General features: G+C 39.2%; 1 protein-coding gene across 3 annotated transcripts in view; it reads left to right on the top strand.

Moving 5' to 3' along the window:
• Nucleotides 1-17387, top strand: part of INPP5A (inositol polyphosphate-5-phosphatase A) — a 260525-nt gene that overhangs the window by 170754 nt on the left and 72384 nt on the right. For all 3 annotated transcript variants that reach the window (XM_076339286.1, XM_076339284.1, XM_076339285.1), the window contains exon 9: nt 10857-10941. In XM_076339286.1, coding sequence (XP_076195401.1) covers nt 10857-10941 — 85 coding nt within the window. The remainder of the gene's footprint in view (nt 1-10856; nt 10942-17387) is intronic.

Below are 17387 nucleotides of genomic sequence, written 5' to 3' on the forward strand. Positions count from 1 at the left end.
CTTTTGGGGGGGGGGGGGGGGGGAGGATTTTTTTTAAATTTTATTTATTTTTTGCAAGAGTGATTTTAACATCAAGTGAAAACTCTCTGTAATCATGTGCCTTCAAACGTTTAGTGAAATTTCTGTGTATTCAGATAGAATGCACTCCCAGGGCAAATAAACCTTCCATCCAAATGTCTTCTAACAAAGGTTTAAAACCCTAGATCACATTCAAAAAGACAGCTTTTCATTAAACACCCTGAGGCTCATCTCATTAATATTCAGTCACACACCCACCCCCCCTTTAAACTAAGGTTAAGTGCTCTCAAAATTAGGGTGTTTGTATAATATGCTCTTTAAAGAGTAAATCCAGCAAAATTGCCTTGTTACTTTCAACCTGTCAAATATAGTCAAAGACACTTTTTCCTTGCTGCTTGTTTTTCTGCTGGCTCGAGCTTTTGCATGTTTGATGCAGTTGTCAAAAATTTAACTCGTATGTCCTTCCTGTTTACACAAACACGTTTTGAATTTTATTTAGATTTTATTTTTAGCAGAAAAATACTTTTGTACTTTTGTATGCATTGTAATGGAAAATGGAAAATATACATGATTATAATTTTAAGGTCACAATAAATGCATTTCCATAATAAGTGAATGATGATTTCTGGTAGTCCTAGTCAGTAATTTTGCCCTTACTCTGTTATTTTCAGCATTTGGGGGTCTTTTTTTTTTTCTGTTTTCTTTTTGGCATTACTTAATAACTGAACAGGTTATTAATAAATTTGCAGCGTTTATTATTCAACTTGTAAATTAAAGATCTGTTTTTTCTCTCATGATAAAAAAAAATCTGTATAAACAATAGCAGGTTTGGAAGCAAAGATCTGACTGGAGAATCAGCAATCCAAAATCCAGAACTTTAAGAACTTGCAGGTGTCACACAGAAGGGTGTCACTTAAAAAAAAAAAATAGTGTGGATACACTAAGTCACTCTTCACTTTGCCTAATGTGAATAGAATTGTGGGTCTTGCAGAAGAAATGCTGAAAATAAAAGCTCTGAGGTTTCCTGGAGGGGTTTTCGACAGTTGTTTTCACGAAAGCAAACTCACTGTCCTATGGTGTGGATCGCAATAAGGGATTGTCAATCTGCTGGTGAGCTGGGGTCACTTTTGGCGGCACTCTAAGCCTCCACCTCGTCTTTCGTAAGGGCTTTACTCCTTTTTACCTATTTTCCAGTAATAGGTTCTCCTGGAGCTGCCTCAGTTGGCTACCGTGTCTTTCTAGTAGAATATAACTGATGTAACTACAGGCTAGATTGGATGTATTGTAAAAAAATACCACTCCCAGGAGAATTTGTGTAATTAAACACAGAGAATTGAAGAAAAGAGAGAATGCCTCTTAAAAAAGAAATGGCTGCAAATAACTTGTTGCCTGCTTGATTTTGCTCTGAAAATGGCTTTATAAGAGAATGTGCAGAGTGTGTCACATTCTCATTGAGTTATATTTCTCTTTTTACTGTAATTTGTTCCTTAGAGAGTCTGGAGCTAGATAAAGAGCAGTCATTAGTGTCTAGCTAAAGGTGACACTCACATCAGCATTCATTGTGGTTTGTGTCTTTTGAAATATTCTATTGTATAGCCATATAATCTTCCAGGATAGCTATGATTCAATTAAGAAGAATCTATATGGGCTGTTGATCCAATTTTTATTCATTTGCAGAGAAATGAAAATAAATTGCTATTGTGATTTTATTTACAATGCTCGCTGTAAGATGATGCTATGAGCTGATAGTTATAAAACGGAGAAATGGTTGAAAGAGCTCCATTCTGCTTCCGTTTGAGTCTATGGGCACTAAGTGAATAACCATCTTTCAACGTTTTTACTCTCATAGGAAGGTAGGATCACTATGTGAGAAGGTTGTTGTCTTTGAGTCTTGTATTCTGTGTCCTGGAAAGATACATATTCTCCCTAACAGGTAAATAACCAGGTGCAAGTTACGGCATTTTTAGCCGCTTGTCTGTCTGTACAAGTGCTGAAGTAGTTGTAGACAGACTTGGCAGACGTTTTTCATGGACTGACAGGTAAATAGCTGTTACTGCTTCACCTTTTATGAAAGCTTCTTTATCTTTCTTCCATCGGTGTAGGGTTTAAGATGCAGCTAAGATGATTTAGTTTCTCACTCCAACAAGGAAAATGGTCCTGCTATCTCTATATCCACCAGAATTTTCTTTGTTCAAACCTAATGTTGACAGGTCTAATTTTTTTAATCGGTGTGCTCTTTTGACAGAGAGAGTTTTTTCCCTTCTCTTTAGCACTTCAAATGTTTCTGTCATGTCACCCGTCGTTTGTTTCCGGTCTTAGCTCAGTAGTCCACTGTTGTGCGATTTTCAAAGGGATAAGTGCCCAAGCTAACAATTAAGTATGTAAAATTTGTTGCTAGTTAGCTTTTCTCAATGTCAAGCATTTTTTAATCCTTTGTGAGTGAAGTCTTTCTGTGTTTCTAGTGATTTGCATTACCCTGTTCTAGAAGTGGTTGGTTTTATTTTTAACTCGCGGTCCCTCTGAGCCTAGCTGTTTCGCCAGGCAAGCCGATGGAAGCATGTGGGTTTCTGTTGCTAGCAGCGCCCTGTGGCATGATGTGGCCAGTGTCCTATCACCGTCTGCTGTCCCCTTTGCCCACACAGCCATCTGCAGGAGGTCAGACTGGGAAAGGTGTTTGTTGCAAGTCTGGCGAGACACATATCTGGCAAGATTTCTTAACCATTCTGCCACTGTTCCCATTGATGAACTGTTTAGGACATACAGTGCCTCTGTTCTGAATTTTTCTAGATTTGTCACAAAAAATACTTTCCCCAGTCTTAATGAGTTAATGGATCGGTATCCCATTGACACATATTCTGGTTATTTTCTGGCTTGCTATTTGCACGTTTAACACTAAGCGAACACAGGATTTTTGCTTTACTCCCCTACATCTAAGCCCTGCAGAACAGTAAGCAAGAATTGCAACATCTCAGTCTTCATGCAAATTAAGATATGGCAGTTATCTGCTGCCTGCTTATGACCAAGTGTTACCAACATTGAGGAGTTCCAGAAGTTACGTGGAAGAATTTTAATCTTCCATGATAAAGTAAAGGAAGATTCAAAAAGACATGCAATTTCTTCGGTTTCTTCTTGTTTTCTCTTACATCAGATGAAGAGCAAGAAAATTTCTTTGTAGCATAGCACCAGTGCCGTAGCATTGTATTCTCCTGTAGCAAAATTGACAAGTACTTACATCATTATACATGGCTGCTATTTCATTAGGCGAATGTCAGTGTCAGGTAAGATCATGGTTTTGTCAATATAATGAAAATACCAGTCAAGTGAGGAAAAAGTCACAATTTTCCAGCTCTAAAAATTGATTTTTATTGCTCTTCTTGTAATCCTTTCTTTGGATTAAGTATTTATTATTGATGTGGTCTTTCTTTTAATCTTAATAGCTGCTGACATTGTAATTAATTAAAAAATACAACATTTTTGCCCAAATGGCACTATATTGAAATTAAAAGTGAACATCACATATTAGTTAAACAGCCCTGGCAAATGTCTTGAGTGCTAAGATGATTGCCTAAGCTTCTTGACAATTCCCTTCATCTTGCTGTATGCTGCTTGACCTTTTGAGATGTTTTGGTGTTATTAATAGGTTTTAGCTATTATATCAGAAAGAACAAGGCACAAAAATGTGATAAACTTTATCTTTTTAATGACAGTGCTACAACACCTTAGGCATGCCAATGAAGGCACTTACATCACGTCTTTTGAGGCACACTTAGACAGTCACCAGGTAACTTTTATTCAGAATTGATGGGGATTTTTCTGGAATTTTTCTCTAAACATATATCTGAGAATACAAAATGGTGTGAGCTGAGCGCTGACTGTGCTGCAGAAGGTAGGCAATACGCAGAAGAGATGACAGGGTTCTGTTTCAAAGCTTTCTCTAAAACCTCTGCTGGAGGTGGATCCCCCACGGACCAGTTCTTGAGGTGCAGGTGTGCAAGCTGATCTCTTTGACTAAAACTTATAAAGGAAAAAGTAATGAGGATAGGAACGGCAGAAATCTGAAAGGCCACACAGCAATCCTGCGTTTAGTTTTGTATAAGCCAAAACCTATCATTTCCATTCTCTTGATCTTCAGTTCCTTAACATGGCTGTGGTAGAAGACAGGTTTCACTGTCGTCGTTCCTTGACTTTCCACCAGAAGTCACTGCAGGAGTTGTTATTACCTCTGGCATTATAAATTTATGGAGAAGAAAGTGTGTATAACCTTCTTATCCGTAGGTCACCTGCTACCTCCATACTAGCACTTGGCTCCCACCAACGAGATGGTCAAGTCACTTTCTGCTTTTTTTTTTTTTTTTTACCCCTTTCTAAACATTCCTCTTTGAGGTAAGATCCTCTCTTGTCAAGAAAACGTTAGCTGAGCATGCCCTTTGCAAAGTGCGGCCATGAGGTACAAGCCTGCTGCCTGCAGGGTCTGGCTGCAGGATGCTTACAGGGCTGCGGAGCACCTGGCAGCACTGCCTCTGCACCAGTAGCCTTTCGGTGACCCTCCCGGTGGCGCTGCGCGGTGACTACTGCGAGTGGATGTGGGCAGGGGGGTCCAGGCTGCCGCGCTGCACACAGCAAGGGTGCAAATGGCCCTGCTGGCTCAACCTCCACAGTGTTTCCTGAACACTTCACTGATCGGCTGAAATGTGAAAAGGTTTTACCATCCCATGCAGAGACGTAGGCCAGCGTTACTTTTACTAGCTTCAGATCAAAACAGAACCTGTGGTTCAAAGCTCTGCTTAGGTCAACAGTAAACAAGATCAGCAGTTTAACCTGAGAAATGATTGCCATACCGAGACTGAGCTGTCCTCTCTTCTCTGCGTAGTTAGTTGTGATTTTTGTATTCCTTTACTAAGGAAAGGACATTTTATATAGGCAGTCACATGTCCTCTGTAAAAGCAGATTTTGGACCTTAAATTCCTCTGCATGGATAATGTGTAAGAATGAAGAGATTGTGGAAAGATATCTTACCCTAGAAGCTGTACAAGAAATACGGAAGTGCTCATATTAGCTAGTATTTAGCTTAAACACATTTAGTTATTATAAAAATTTGCTCACTGAATAAAATATGGCTTGACCTCTGGATTGTTTCTTCCCAAGAAACGTGACACTGTCCCTCCTTCTCTTCCATTCAGCCTGTTTGGCAGAGCTGCAAGTTTTTTGTTTTGTTTTGTTATGTTATTGTTGTGTTTAAAAAAAAAAAAAAAAAACCCTCAAGGCCCTCTTTTCAGCGGTGTCAAGTTAGGATGAATTGGCCAGGGAGGCATGTTTATAGACTGTGTGAAGAACTTTGTCTTTGTGTGGGAATGCTGGTGACACTGGTATGGCTTGCCTGAATGAACTGCGATGACGCGGCTAATAAGGTGTCCTGCTGAGCGCCACAGCAGCCTTTCTCAGACCTCCCACTTAATGCCATTCAGCTCCAGCTCAGTGTAGCTAATTTTTCCCATTCCCTCAATTCTTTAGGCCTCCTTACAAACAGAAAAGTCAACTTTCACACCGAGGAGAAGATAAGTGCTTTAGGAAATAATCGTGTAAACAGAATGTTACCTTCTGACCTGATGCTGATACCTTGGTCTGGGACAAAACCCAGCTGGCTATTGCATTAGACATGGCTATTAAAGGAATAATGCTGCTGATCCTCCTTACAAAGTGCCCTGAGAAATGGTTTAGCCAAATCACAGTGCCTCTTGTCACACTGAATCACGTTCAGCTGCTCTCTTCCATGACCAAATTACTGATATTTAGCCGCTTCCTTGTCTTCTCCTTTCTTGTGACAGTATGGGAGGGGGATAAGTATGAAAGCAAGGGAAAGTCGGTCATGTTTCTAATTGCCCTATTATTTTCTGGCTGAATTTCAGTGCTTTGGAATGTATATACAGTACACCATATAGCTTTTATAAAAGAGGGTACATTTCATAAAGTATCTTTAATTGTAACTACTATAATGAGTACTTTAAAATAAAGTAAATTACGAAAGGATTTCAGTGAATCCAATAACACGGAATTGTTCATTTTAAGATTGCACTAAGCGATTACTTTTGGTGTTCTGTGTAGAGACTAAAATTAATAACTAGACCCAGATTTCCAGTAGTATCAAGGAGAAGAGGAACCTCTGCCTCTTACTTGTTTCAGTCTTGGTAGGAATATGGCATCCAGATCTCCTAAACAGCTTTGAAAAACCTTACCCTTCACAATCCGTTCAGCTGACGCTGCCATCCAGACTGAGGGGTCTGTCTTTACATCAAAGTAATTTGACATAGCCTAGGCTCCAAGACCAAACCCTGAGCATTTGCTTCTACTGTGGCATTTGTTTGACTTCTCTTGAGGTTTGCCTATCGCACGGGTCCAGCCAGCCCCTGCTCTGGGCTGGGTAATGCTTTCATCGCAGGCAGGCCAATCTAGCTCAAGCTAAAGCTATTCAGCATCGTAGCTCAGAGGGCTTCAGAGGTTTCTCATAATTCTCCTGATGCACCCAGAATAACAGAGAGTTTTTGTCACAGGTCTTTAGGAAAATGTCAGGGGACTGCCATGCTAAAAAGCACTGATGAGTGGAGGTCATTTTGCTAGAAGTCTTACCGACGCAGCAGAGCAAGTACATTTCCAGTGCAGACACAGTAACTTCTTTCTGTGTTTCTAAAGCAGCTGCTGATATCCAGTGTGAGGCAACCTGCAGTTGTTAGACCAAAATAAGAGTTAAACGTATTTATTTTGCAGCAAAGAAATTGCTATAGTAATTTAACATTAACTTGCACCCTTACCAGTGATGTTTACTCCTTAAAAAAAAGTGTGAACCATGGATCTGACTCATCAAAACATTTAAGCACGTGACTAACTTTGACTGTAAACTTTACTTGAAAGTTACAGTTGCTTGAGTGTTTCCTTCTTTTACTGTCCTGTCATGTCCAAAAAGCTGTTCTGTTTGCAGTCTGCCTCTTCTCGAAATACAACAGAATTTGAAAAGAAACAAAGAGTAACCCAACCAGTCCAGAAGACTTTCAGTGTAGAGCCATCAGTTAAAAATGTAGAATTAGTTTGAAACTGGCAAAATAATTAAGGTAATGTGTTCCAAGTGTGAAGAATCTAATACTATTATCAAGGACTCCTTATGCAATTAAAAGTTCCCTGTTTGTGGAACTAGCAGAAGAGAAATCATCTATGGCATTTATATTTGTGTGCTTTAAAGTTTAACAAGGTCATCAATAAACCCAGTCATAAGCGTGCTTGTTTTCCAGTGGTCCTTATCTGCCATATTGAATTTGTTATTTTGATTTCCAAAATGTGCAGAAGTAAAAGAGATATCTTTGGTATGTTCTAAGTGCAAGTAAACTCTCTTCTCATAAGCGATACCTTCTGGAGCAAGAACAAAGGATTAGAAGAGTGAACATGTTCTTCCAGCCTTTTCAAAGGGAAGACTTCCCTTTCTGGAAAGGAAGGGCTGTAATCTGTTTGAAAAGTTTTCTATTTTATTTGCATTCAAGCATTGGATACATCCTGATTGCCCATCGTCTCTTGATGGCCCTGCACAGGTCACAAGAAGCAGCACAGCTAGTTAAGGCATTGATGATTTTTTGTTTGCTCTTGCATACAGAGTTGTGGAAGTGAGATATTTGTAGCTTCTCTACAGGCATGAAATTTTTATCTGAGTCGCCTATTTTGTCACAAGCTATTTAGAAAAGTTGTACAGGAAAGAATAGAGCCTTAAAGTATGTTGAAGCCCTTCAGGATAATCTGGTAGTCAGCAAGTGCAAGTTAAAGGAAATGGCACTAGGTCCTCCCACTAAAAACATAAGATTAATGCTGGTGACATAGGTTGGCTGCTTTCTTTTTATATGATTCAGATTTATCACTCCATTGACTGATTCATGGCAACATTTTTAAAGGATTATTTGATTCATGGTTAAAGGAAGGGTATTGTTATAGAAACACAGAGCAAAGTAGAATAACGCAGAATTTGAAGCCTTCCTAGTTCATTTGCAAGCACTCGTTAAAAAAAAAAATTGTCTTCTGAGTTCTCATTTACTTGTACTCATGATGAACTGTATATATTTGTGGCTTAGAACGCGGAAACAAGAGGAATGGAACACTTTTGTTTAGCTCTTGCTGCAGTCCTAATACCTTCACTGCATGTCCTTGGTCCTGGCGAGACTCACAGTGTTTTGCAGTACTTGATTTCTATCCGAGTCCCCCCAGTGCCGGGTGTTTTTCCTGCGTGTTCCTATGGGAGGAAATATTGCTGTGCTCGTCTTTATTACCATCTCCTTTGTTAACTTGGAGGCTGATTCTAAAAGCACAATCAAGAAAATTAGTTCTTGTGCCATTGATTCAGTGCCATTGTAGGCACCAGTAAGTATTTCAAAATAGAGCTATCAGAGTACCAAATTGCTGAAATAATTCTAAGATTTGGGAACTCTTCAGCTAATAATAAGTTCCAATGGTAAGGACAGTAGGTTACATACATGTATTAAGTTGAGTCATTTAAAGCATATTTTATTGTTAGGTATCCCAGATCATTTAATAAATACATAAATGTGTATATCCCTTGCTCTGCCACTGTTGGTAATTTTACTGTACACCTAAATTTCACCACCTGTGAAAAGGAGATATGTCAGGAAGAGATGTGTCTCGTAGTTCTTGAGAAGTAACATTATCACTATTGTACTTCAGTCTGTCATGAGACACTGTTTCTAAAATGTCCAACAAGACAAACTACAAGGGGAGCAACTGGTTAAAATTATCCGTTTTAAAGCTGGCATTGATTTGTATGCAAATCATGTTTAAATCAGGTAATGTGCAAGACTATGAAATGACTGAATTTTAATTAATTGATCAGAAGCAGACTAATCAGCTGTTTTGTTCATCGGGTAGGAGACATTTTAACTGGCTATTTTTGGAATAGTCTGTTTATTTGGAAAATCCATCTTTGCATAATACAATCACAGGCATCAGTCTCATAATATCAATTTGTTTTAAGAGGCCTTCTTTAGACCTTGATGTCATTCCTGCAATATCTGTCATTTCTTTGTCAGCGGTAAATGGCAATGAGCAAAGCCAAAACTAAGATATGAATCAGGAAAGTTGGCAAAGCAAAATCAGTTTTTCTTATGTATAAGTTGCATACCAGATTTTGCAATGATAGTGTTAGCAAATTGTGGTAATGTAAATGGTTTAACTTTTAAGTTCTCATTTTCCTTTAATGTGCCGTGAGGGCACTAATCAAACTAATGTTATGTACAGGTCAAGAGTGACAGGTTTTTCTCAGTGCTTGCTGGGAGCTGACAGTAGACAGTATTTATTAACAGTACCTGCAATAATTTGTCAGCTGAATGGAGGATTTGGAGGTTTTCATACCAGAAAAGGATAAGTCTTTGCAAGAGATTTTGCTTCAAATGATCACTACCTTAGGTCCAATGCACATTAATTTTTCAATAGAATAATATTCCTTACATAATAGATTACCGTCGACTAAAAATGTGAGATGTTTTTAAGAGGAGAAGCAGTATCTCACTGTAAATCCAATGTTGTATCTTTCTTTATAGCTTTGAAAAGTCTAAATGGATGTAATGTATTAAAACTTTTAAAGCCATTTGAAATGAATGCCTCCTTGCTGGGCAGTATTGTTCCAGGAAGCCTACTTAACTGTGCATTACTTTATAATCCTTTACCTATCTATATGGGCCCCTGCCTCTGGCTCAGCTGGGATTTCTGGCATCGTAACACTTATGTATTTATATATTCCCAGAAAGTACACAGTGTATCGCCTTGCATTTGTTCCTTATTTCTTATCTATTGTACATCTAGTATACCAATGCAGGTTTTTTTCTGTTTTGTCTGTGTATATTCTTTGTAGCTGTAGCAGCCGCATTTCAGGTATTTCATACCTTCCTCAGCTACTGATAGGAAATTAATTGTATTGATTCCTGTTTTGAAATTAAGCGTGAATCAGTGGATTTCCAAATGCCAAGATCTCTGGAAGCATATAAAACTGCACATTGTTAGGAGTACCAGACAATTGTTGTTAATAATAGATAAGTTAATAGTATAATAACAATTTTTAATAATACATGATTTGAAAGATGAACAGTAATGCCTTATCTCCCTGTTTAGTACTGAGCAAAGGCTTGAGAAAAAAGTCAATCTTTACTCCACATCTGAAAAGATCACCTTTTAGGTGTTAGTAAAAGTCTGCTTTGAACAAAAAAATGTCTTTCAGAGAACTATAACTGAGCCAGGAAAAACCTCTATCAGCTGTGATGATTAATGTTTATCCCTAACATGTCACTTCTCTCATATAGTTCTTAGAGTACTAACAAACGCTAGTAAACATTATGATCACAATCTTACAGATAAGTAAACTCAAAGGTAGACGTATTCTGAACTCGCCGCTAATTTGGGGTTCCTAATTCTTAGCTGCCCAGCCCGAAGCCATATACTTAAACTTTCAAAGGTGTGGAGTACCTCCATGATGCCCTCAAGATTCCTGTGATGCCCAAATGCCAGTTCTGCATTATTTGTACTAACTGCTGCAAACTTGCTTTCCTCCAAATTGCTCTTTCAGCCAGACAGGGGAAATCTAATGCATTATTTTACTGGGGTTGGAGATAGAATTGCCTAAGCAAAGAAAATCAGCCCAAAACCATGGTTAATATATTGTTCCAGTATAAACTGGTAGTTTTGATTGTTCCAATAATTATTTCTGAAATTGTGCTGAGAAGATAAGATATGTGTATTTGTGCATCCTCACATATACGTAAAGCTGAATGACAGGTTTGTTTTGTTTTGTTTTTTTCCAGAATTATAGATCAGCGGTTTGAGAAAGTTTCGTATTTTGTCTTTGGAGATTTCAACTTTAGACTGGATGCCAAAGCAGTAGTAGAGGTAGGACTTTTATTTTTCTGCTGTTGTAGACCCTACCAGGTTTTATTTCTCAAATATTTTTTCCTGCGGAAAAGCTAAAAGTGACTTAACAAACTAATCTTAATATTGACATCAGACTTGGCTAAGAATACTTTTAACAGGAAATTCTGACAGGTAACTAAAACCCACTGTTGTGAATCTGCTGAAGCAATCAGGAAAAACACAGCTGACATGCTGCATTTCTTCTCAGTAGAAGTGTGTGAAGTGAGTATCGGCTGTAGATGCTGGTGGACTGCAGAGTCCATGCCACCTGTTCATGGACCTGTGTATAGAAAGGAGAAAATGTGGGTGACCATCTAAGATGAGACCTGGAGTCTTCACAATGTATGCAAGAGTCTCTTCCACTGGCAGACATGCAGATTCCTTGTTGGAAATCTCTTCGGGCTTCAGCACAGGATACCACATTTCTGTTGTATGTTTGTGACTTTCGCCATGTGTTTGTAGCTCACAGTGAATCTCACAGTCATTTACTGCAAGCGGAGTAAGTGCTGGTTTATATTTCTACTCTGTGGGGAAAAAAAGAGACATTTCCTAAATGTCTGTGATAGAACTCCACACTTTAAAAATACAAGCAGACATTTCTGCAGACCTTTGTGACAGTAGCATCTCAGCGTGGAAGGGTGACTGGAAGATTTGTATAAAGCCAAAAAGAATGCAGTAAACCTTTTTCATCATGAGTTGAGATTACTCATGATTTTGACTTGACTTTACTGCTAAAGCTCAGCTCCAGGTAACATGGGGTCAGAAATGATGTCCAGGTTGAAAATCAGTTTAAGCTCATGGTTTTCCCACTTTAATTCTCAGAGGTACTGTAGTGTCTTTTTGGTGTCCTTGAGGATAGGCATGTATCTTCTAAACCAAAAGCTTTTATTTTGTAAATCAAGCAGTGGGAAGTAAGTGACCTGTGTGTCAAAGGCTGGCTACCCCTCATACAGGTGCAGTGCAGTTCTCCTTCCTTACGTGATGATTAGTCCTTCATCTCTTGAAAAACAGGAGTTTGACATTACAGCACTGCGTATGTAGCTAGTAACTTCCTTCTTGGAATCCTTTATACATTGCAATCATTTAACCAACAAACTTAAAGCATAATTGAAATGAAATTCAAGTCACTGATTCAGAATATGCAGCTTCGTACTGCATATGTTAAGGACTAAATTCTGCTCTGCTACACTGCGGTTACCATAGTTATCATCAATGTTTATAGATTACTTGTTTTTGAAATATTATGCCTGTTTGTTTTTTATTCACTAGTGGTGCAGTAGTATTACTGAGAATGCTCCTGTCTGAGAACTCCTCTATCAGTCATGCTGCAGGAGAATTATCTCCTATACCCAGTATTGATGAAGGGCACTGTAAGTTTTTCCCAACTTACTAACTGCCTAGTAGTCGGCAGGATTGAAACTGCAGAGAATGCTTGCTTTATTACCAATAGATTGATTCCTGTATTTATATCTGTGAGTTTCAAAGCGATCCACTTGTAACAAAATAATGTCACTAGCCATAGATGATGCGTACTGAACGAACTGCACAACAGGTAGTAAGAGTACAGGTGATTCTTAGTCCTGACACAGTACTTTTCATCTTAGGAATGCTTTACCAGTGTCAATTAATGTTGTTGCATATGAGCACACAAGATGTAATTTGAAGATGAATCAAATTCATTTACCCATTCTTCCTAGATAAGGTGCATGCATGTGTGAGTGTAAAAAGCATTAGAATAATACATATTTTCTGTTGCTTTTTTTGAGAAGTAGCATACCCCATTAACCAGAACTTCACCCAGCTACTTTGCAACATTAATTAAACATAATTAAAGTTGATCTAGAAACTTCCACTTGTAATTTACGTATGCACAGTTAAAGTCATATTAAGCTTGTTTTGTAGTCTTCTGCATTTGGTACAGTTTATAAACCGGTATGTCAGAAGATCCGAAAGATTTAAGGAATGGTTGTCTCATGCAGTTTACTACACAGAAGTGATAGTACAGGCAGTGTGTCTTTGACAGCATCTTAACATCGGAACAGCCATGAATAAATCAGTAGTAAGCATATAGCACTCTGTTTTGACAATGAAGTCTAGGCTCCTAGGAGACAGATCAGTTTCTAAAGTATAATTTGGAAGGGCAGAGTTACAGGCCACCTGTAGCAGGAATTATTGTAGATAGGACCTAATGGTTTGATTGTATATAAGATGTATAAGATCCAATCCCAAATCACTTCACAAACTAGTTTATAAATGGTGTTTCTCAACTGTGCCATTTTTCCAAAGCTGGCAGAGGGCAGAGTGCCTTGACCAAGGCTGTGCACAACTGGCAGTGGCAGAGCAGGAACAAAAATGGCCATCTAACACTCAGTGCCAGCCAAAGTGTTAGCCTGTGCTCATGTAGGAACCTCACACTCCAAAAAATATCCTGGTCCCTTCTGGCATTCTAAACGTGTGCCTACGCAAACTGACATTAACCATTCTTTTGACTATTCAGCACTGTAGTTAATATTAGGAATTTTAAGGGTTAATCCATTGACCTGTCATCTTTGTATATATTACTAAATTTATCTCTGCTTTTCTTGCTGACCTTTTGAATTCCCTCTTGAGACCACAATGTGCTGAACGCTTGGACACTAAGATGCTATGAGCAATACATGAGTTGTGGAAATGTAGACTGTGGTTATACCAAACACAAAGAATAAAGTGTATTTCTAAAGGATTTCTCAATTAAGCCATTGAAAGGGAGAATCTGAGAGCTGTTTCAAATGTGGAGTCCAGACACTGAAGTGCAGTGTGCTATATCAGATGCCAAAAATGTTGTGCTTATTAATTCATAATTAATAGACAATAAATCATTAATATATAATTTATTAAACATTTTATGGGAACCTTAATCTAAAGTCATATTGATTTCCTTGCTAGGAAAATCTGCTTTACTGTTGTTGGAGTAATCCAGGGGGGGGTCAATAAAACAGGTAAAGGCTTCTGGCAATTCTGAGATCCATGTGTGCATTAACAAGTGCGTTGTCCAGAGGGATAAACTGGCAAGAAAGAAATAGGACATCTGTAGCGTAACAAGCATAGCAAATACAGTTGTTTTACAGCAGATTTGAATTATAGTTTGAGCATAATTTGTAGCTTGGCATGATGGTGTTCAGAGAAATACCTACAGCTCACCCATTTAAAGCATTTTAAAGTTGTCCTCAGCCTGAAAAGGGCCAATGATAAGGTTCCGTTTTAGTCTAGTTTTCTTGGGCCGATGTGTGATTCGAAATACAGGGAGCATGAGAGGACCTGGAACCACAAGTTTTTTTCCTGAAGTCTCAGACATTTGTATCCTCTGGGTGTGTGCCAGGCATCGAGGACATCGGGGTCTCTTTGCCAGGTCTCGGCCAGTGATGCCCCATCTTGGTTTTGGCTGTGAGATCTCCTAAGGCATGCTTCATGCCACCCTCTCCTTGGGACAGGCTAAAGCCCCCAGCCACTGTTTACCTGAAAATAAACGTACAGAAGTGTAAATGCTACTAAGTGTTAATTATAAAGGTTTGGTATTGCTGTAGTAATAAGCCTCAGAGGTTTGTCTTGTAGCTAAATCCCTGGCAAATCACCGCTCTGGCTCACTGCATCAAGAGGCTGAAGAATAAACATTGCCTTGTTACTTCGTTACCCGCACACCTAATCAGTGGCCCGATCCAGTGGTCTCTCAACTGGTATCTGCTTTGTCACAGCTCAGATGCTGTAGGTGCAGGTTTTTGCTCATTATCCCATTAACGACAGCTGCCCCAGCTGTGCTTGCCCAGGAGGCGCAGCAGGCTGCTGGCACAAGGATGCAGGACCGCAGAGGGGACCTGGGCTGCCAGCACTGGCCCTGGCCGAGCTCACCCCAGGGCCTCTGTCTCAGGACGAGTTTTAGGGGACCCTGTTTGGGTCTAGCACTCTGACTTTACTTGCTCCTGTCAACGCGCATTTTAAATTACTCAGGGTTTTATCGGGTGGGTGCAGACGGGGAGCTGCATGGCAAGAAACGGGGAATGCTGTGGTCTGTCTGCTGCATTCAGCTTGCGAACACCTACCTGAGTCTGGTGGGAGATGCCTTTCATCCTGAACAATATGCCTCTGGGCTAATGTACCGGCAAATTTGTAATGGCCAAGTGCTATTGCTGAGGTAGCATGAGTGAATCTTCCTAATGTGGATGCTGAGTTAGTTCCTGATCTGCTCTGGTGGTATCATCGGGGGCCTGATCCTGACATCCTGCTGGGTCTGTGTAGCTGAGCTGTGAGGTCAGTCCCCCTCCGTAAGGGAGATACGCGCCACTCCTTTGTTATTGTAAAACATCCAGAAAATCTTCTGTTAGCAGTCTAGCCTCTTAGAATGCACCACATTTTGAAGATGCGTTGTAGACTCATTCGGGCCAGCAAATTACAGACACTTTTGCGCTGCTGTTTGTGATGTGTCTTGCTGGCATCGCATTCATTTAGTGCTAAACATCTTCAGTTCATCATCCTTCATGCCAGAAGTGTTTCCAAAAATAAACCTTGTAAGTAGGAAATGTATTTAGTAAGGCAATACATACAAAAGAAAGATTTACATTTCCTCAGGTTTTGATCACTTTAAGGCATGCTCTAAGACCTTAATTTTTTTTCTGATGGTCAGCTAAATTAATCCTACATATGCAAAGTTGGCCGAGTATTTTGCTGCTGTTTAAATTCAAAGATTTGCCTACTGAATTTTTTTTTTAAGTGCTAGATTTTTTGGGTGGTACAGCATTCTAATTATTTGCCCACTGCTTCCAGGTATCTTCCAGCACATCTATTCCCAGCATGTTATGGAAGTGTCTACAACATGTACAAAACTACCATAAACTTTTACATTAGTTTGACTATGAATTCTAGTATGTATCAGCTTCTCTGCAATGTCTCTGATACAGGTATTGTCACAGCAGTTCATAGAAACATGAACTTGTGATGTTTCTTTGTGTAGAAGATGGTTCTCCTATAATTTTTCCAGAAGTTCTGCTCTCCTTGGGTTTTAAGGATAATGCAAATAGGTCACTGTAATCTTTGTGGTTATCAGAAATACATTGCAAATTTATAGTAGTGTGTGTGACAAAGGTAGTTTTTCTATTTCTGGAAAATTACCTTCTAAAATTGAATTGAAAGGAGATTTGATGAGGTGACTTTAAAGAAATCTGCAGCAGCAATGAGGTATACTGTAGGCTGAAGTTGAAGAATATTCCAGAAATTTAAAAATTATTATGAGTTAGTGTTTTCGTTCTTCAAAAAAGGTAGTAGGGTAAATGCTTGGAGGTTCTGAAATTAAACAAGACTAGTTGGCTATCACCTCAATAAAACTAGGATACTAAAAACTCTGAAGCACATTAAGGGTAAGAAGGGAACTGAAGTTTGTGGAGGGATAAATGAGGGTTTTCATTACAAAGAACTGAGGAGGACAGGTTCTTTTTGTTTGATATGAGAAATTAAAGAAATGAAGTTAGTGTGAGTGAATGCATGGAAGAAGTAAGTTAATTCTCTTCTGTCAGTCCCTGAGAGCAAGCAGCTTATCACCTGCTGTGACTGCTGTAGACCACACAGGGTTTCACACTGTGATGGGTCCAAGGCCATTCTAATCTCCACTTTTACCATTATATAGATATTTAATTTTTTTTAATTGAAACAACTCATTAGCATCTAGTATTTTCTGTAAATTCTACAAACACTTGCTAGTGTAAATGTAGAAGCAGAATCGGTCCCATAAATCTCTCCTTGCCTCCTCATTCACAGGGATCTATGGAAGTGCAACTGGGAGGGTCGTGACCCCCATCAGTAAATTTGTAGGGCTGCCTACGCACTGGCATCCCGCGCGGGCTGTCATTTTGTGTCTTTAACATGCAGAGGTGCCCTTTCCCCTCCGTTTGTTAGAGCAGATGTTTAAAAACAAGAGAGAGTTCCCATTCTCATTCGCCCAAGCACTTTGCTGGAACTTGGTGGTTGATGCGGTGCATCAGTCAGGAGCTGCCTCCTCTCATTATTTCCCTGCACCAGCCCAGAGCATCACAGCTCACAGCTTCGGCTGTGGTCATCGGTAGAAATATTACTCCTTCTGTTCCTTCTATCTCAGTGAGTCAGTTTACCAGTCTTGCTTTATTTAAATCACTGTTCAAGTGTTAGGTGGGTCTAGACCAAGAAAGAGTATTTTTGCTGTCAGCTGGCCATAGTAACAGTCTATATTAATCTTTGAGAATTACTGTATTTTCATATTTTAAAAAAAATTAGTTATCCACTGAAACTCCTACCTATAAATCTTCCTAATCCTATTTGTCCATCTTAGGAAAGTACAATCAGGCTTAATAAACTGGGCTTATTTTGACTGTTTTGGAGTAAAAACTTGTTTCTGGCTGAGACTGCTGATTCAAAAGTCTTTT

The sequence above is a fragment of the Aptenodytes patagonicus genome, chromosome 5 (genome assembly GCF_965638725.1).
Source record: "Aptenodytes patagonicus chromosome 5, bAptPat1.pri.cur, whole genome shotgun sequence".
Lineage (NCBI taxonomy): Eukaryota > Metazoa > Chordata > Aves > Sphenisciformes > Spheniscidae > Aptenodytes > Aptenodytes patagonicus.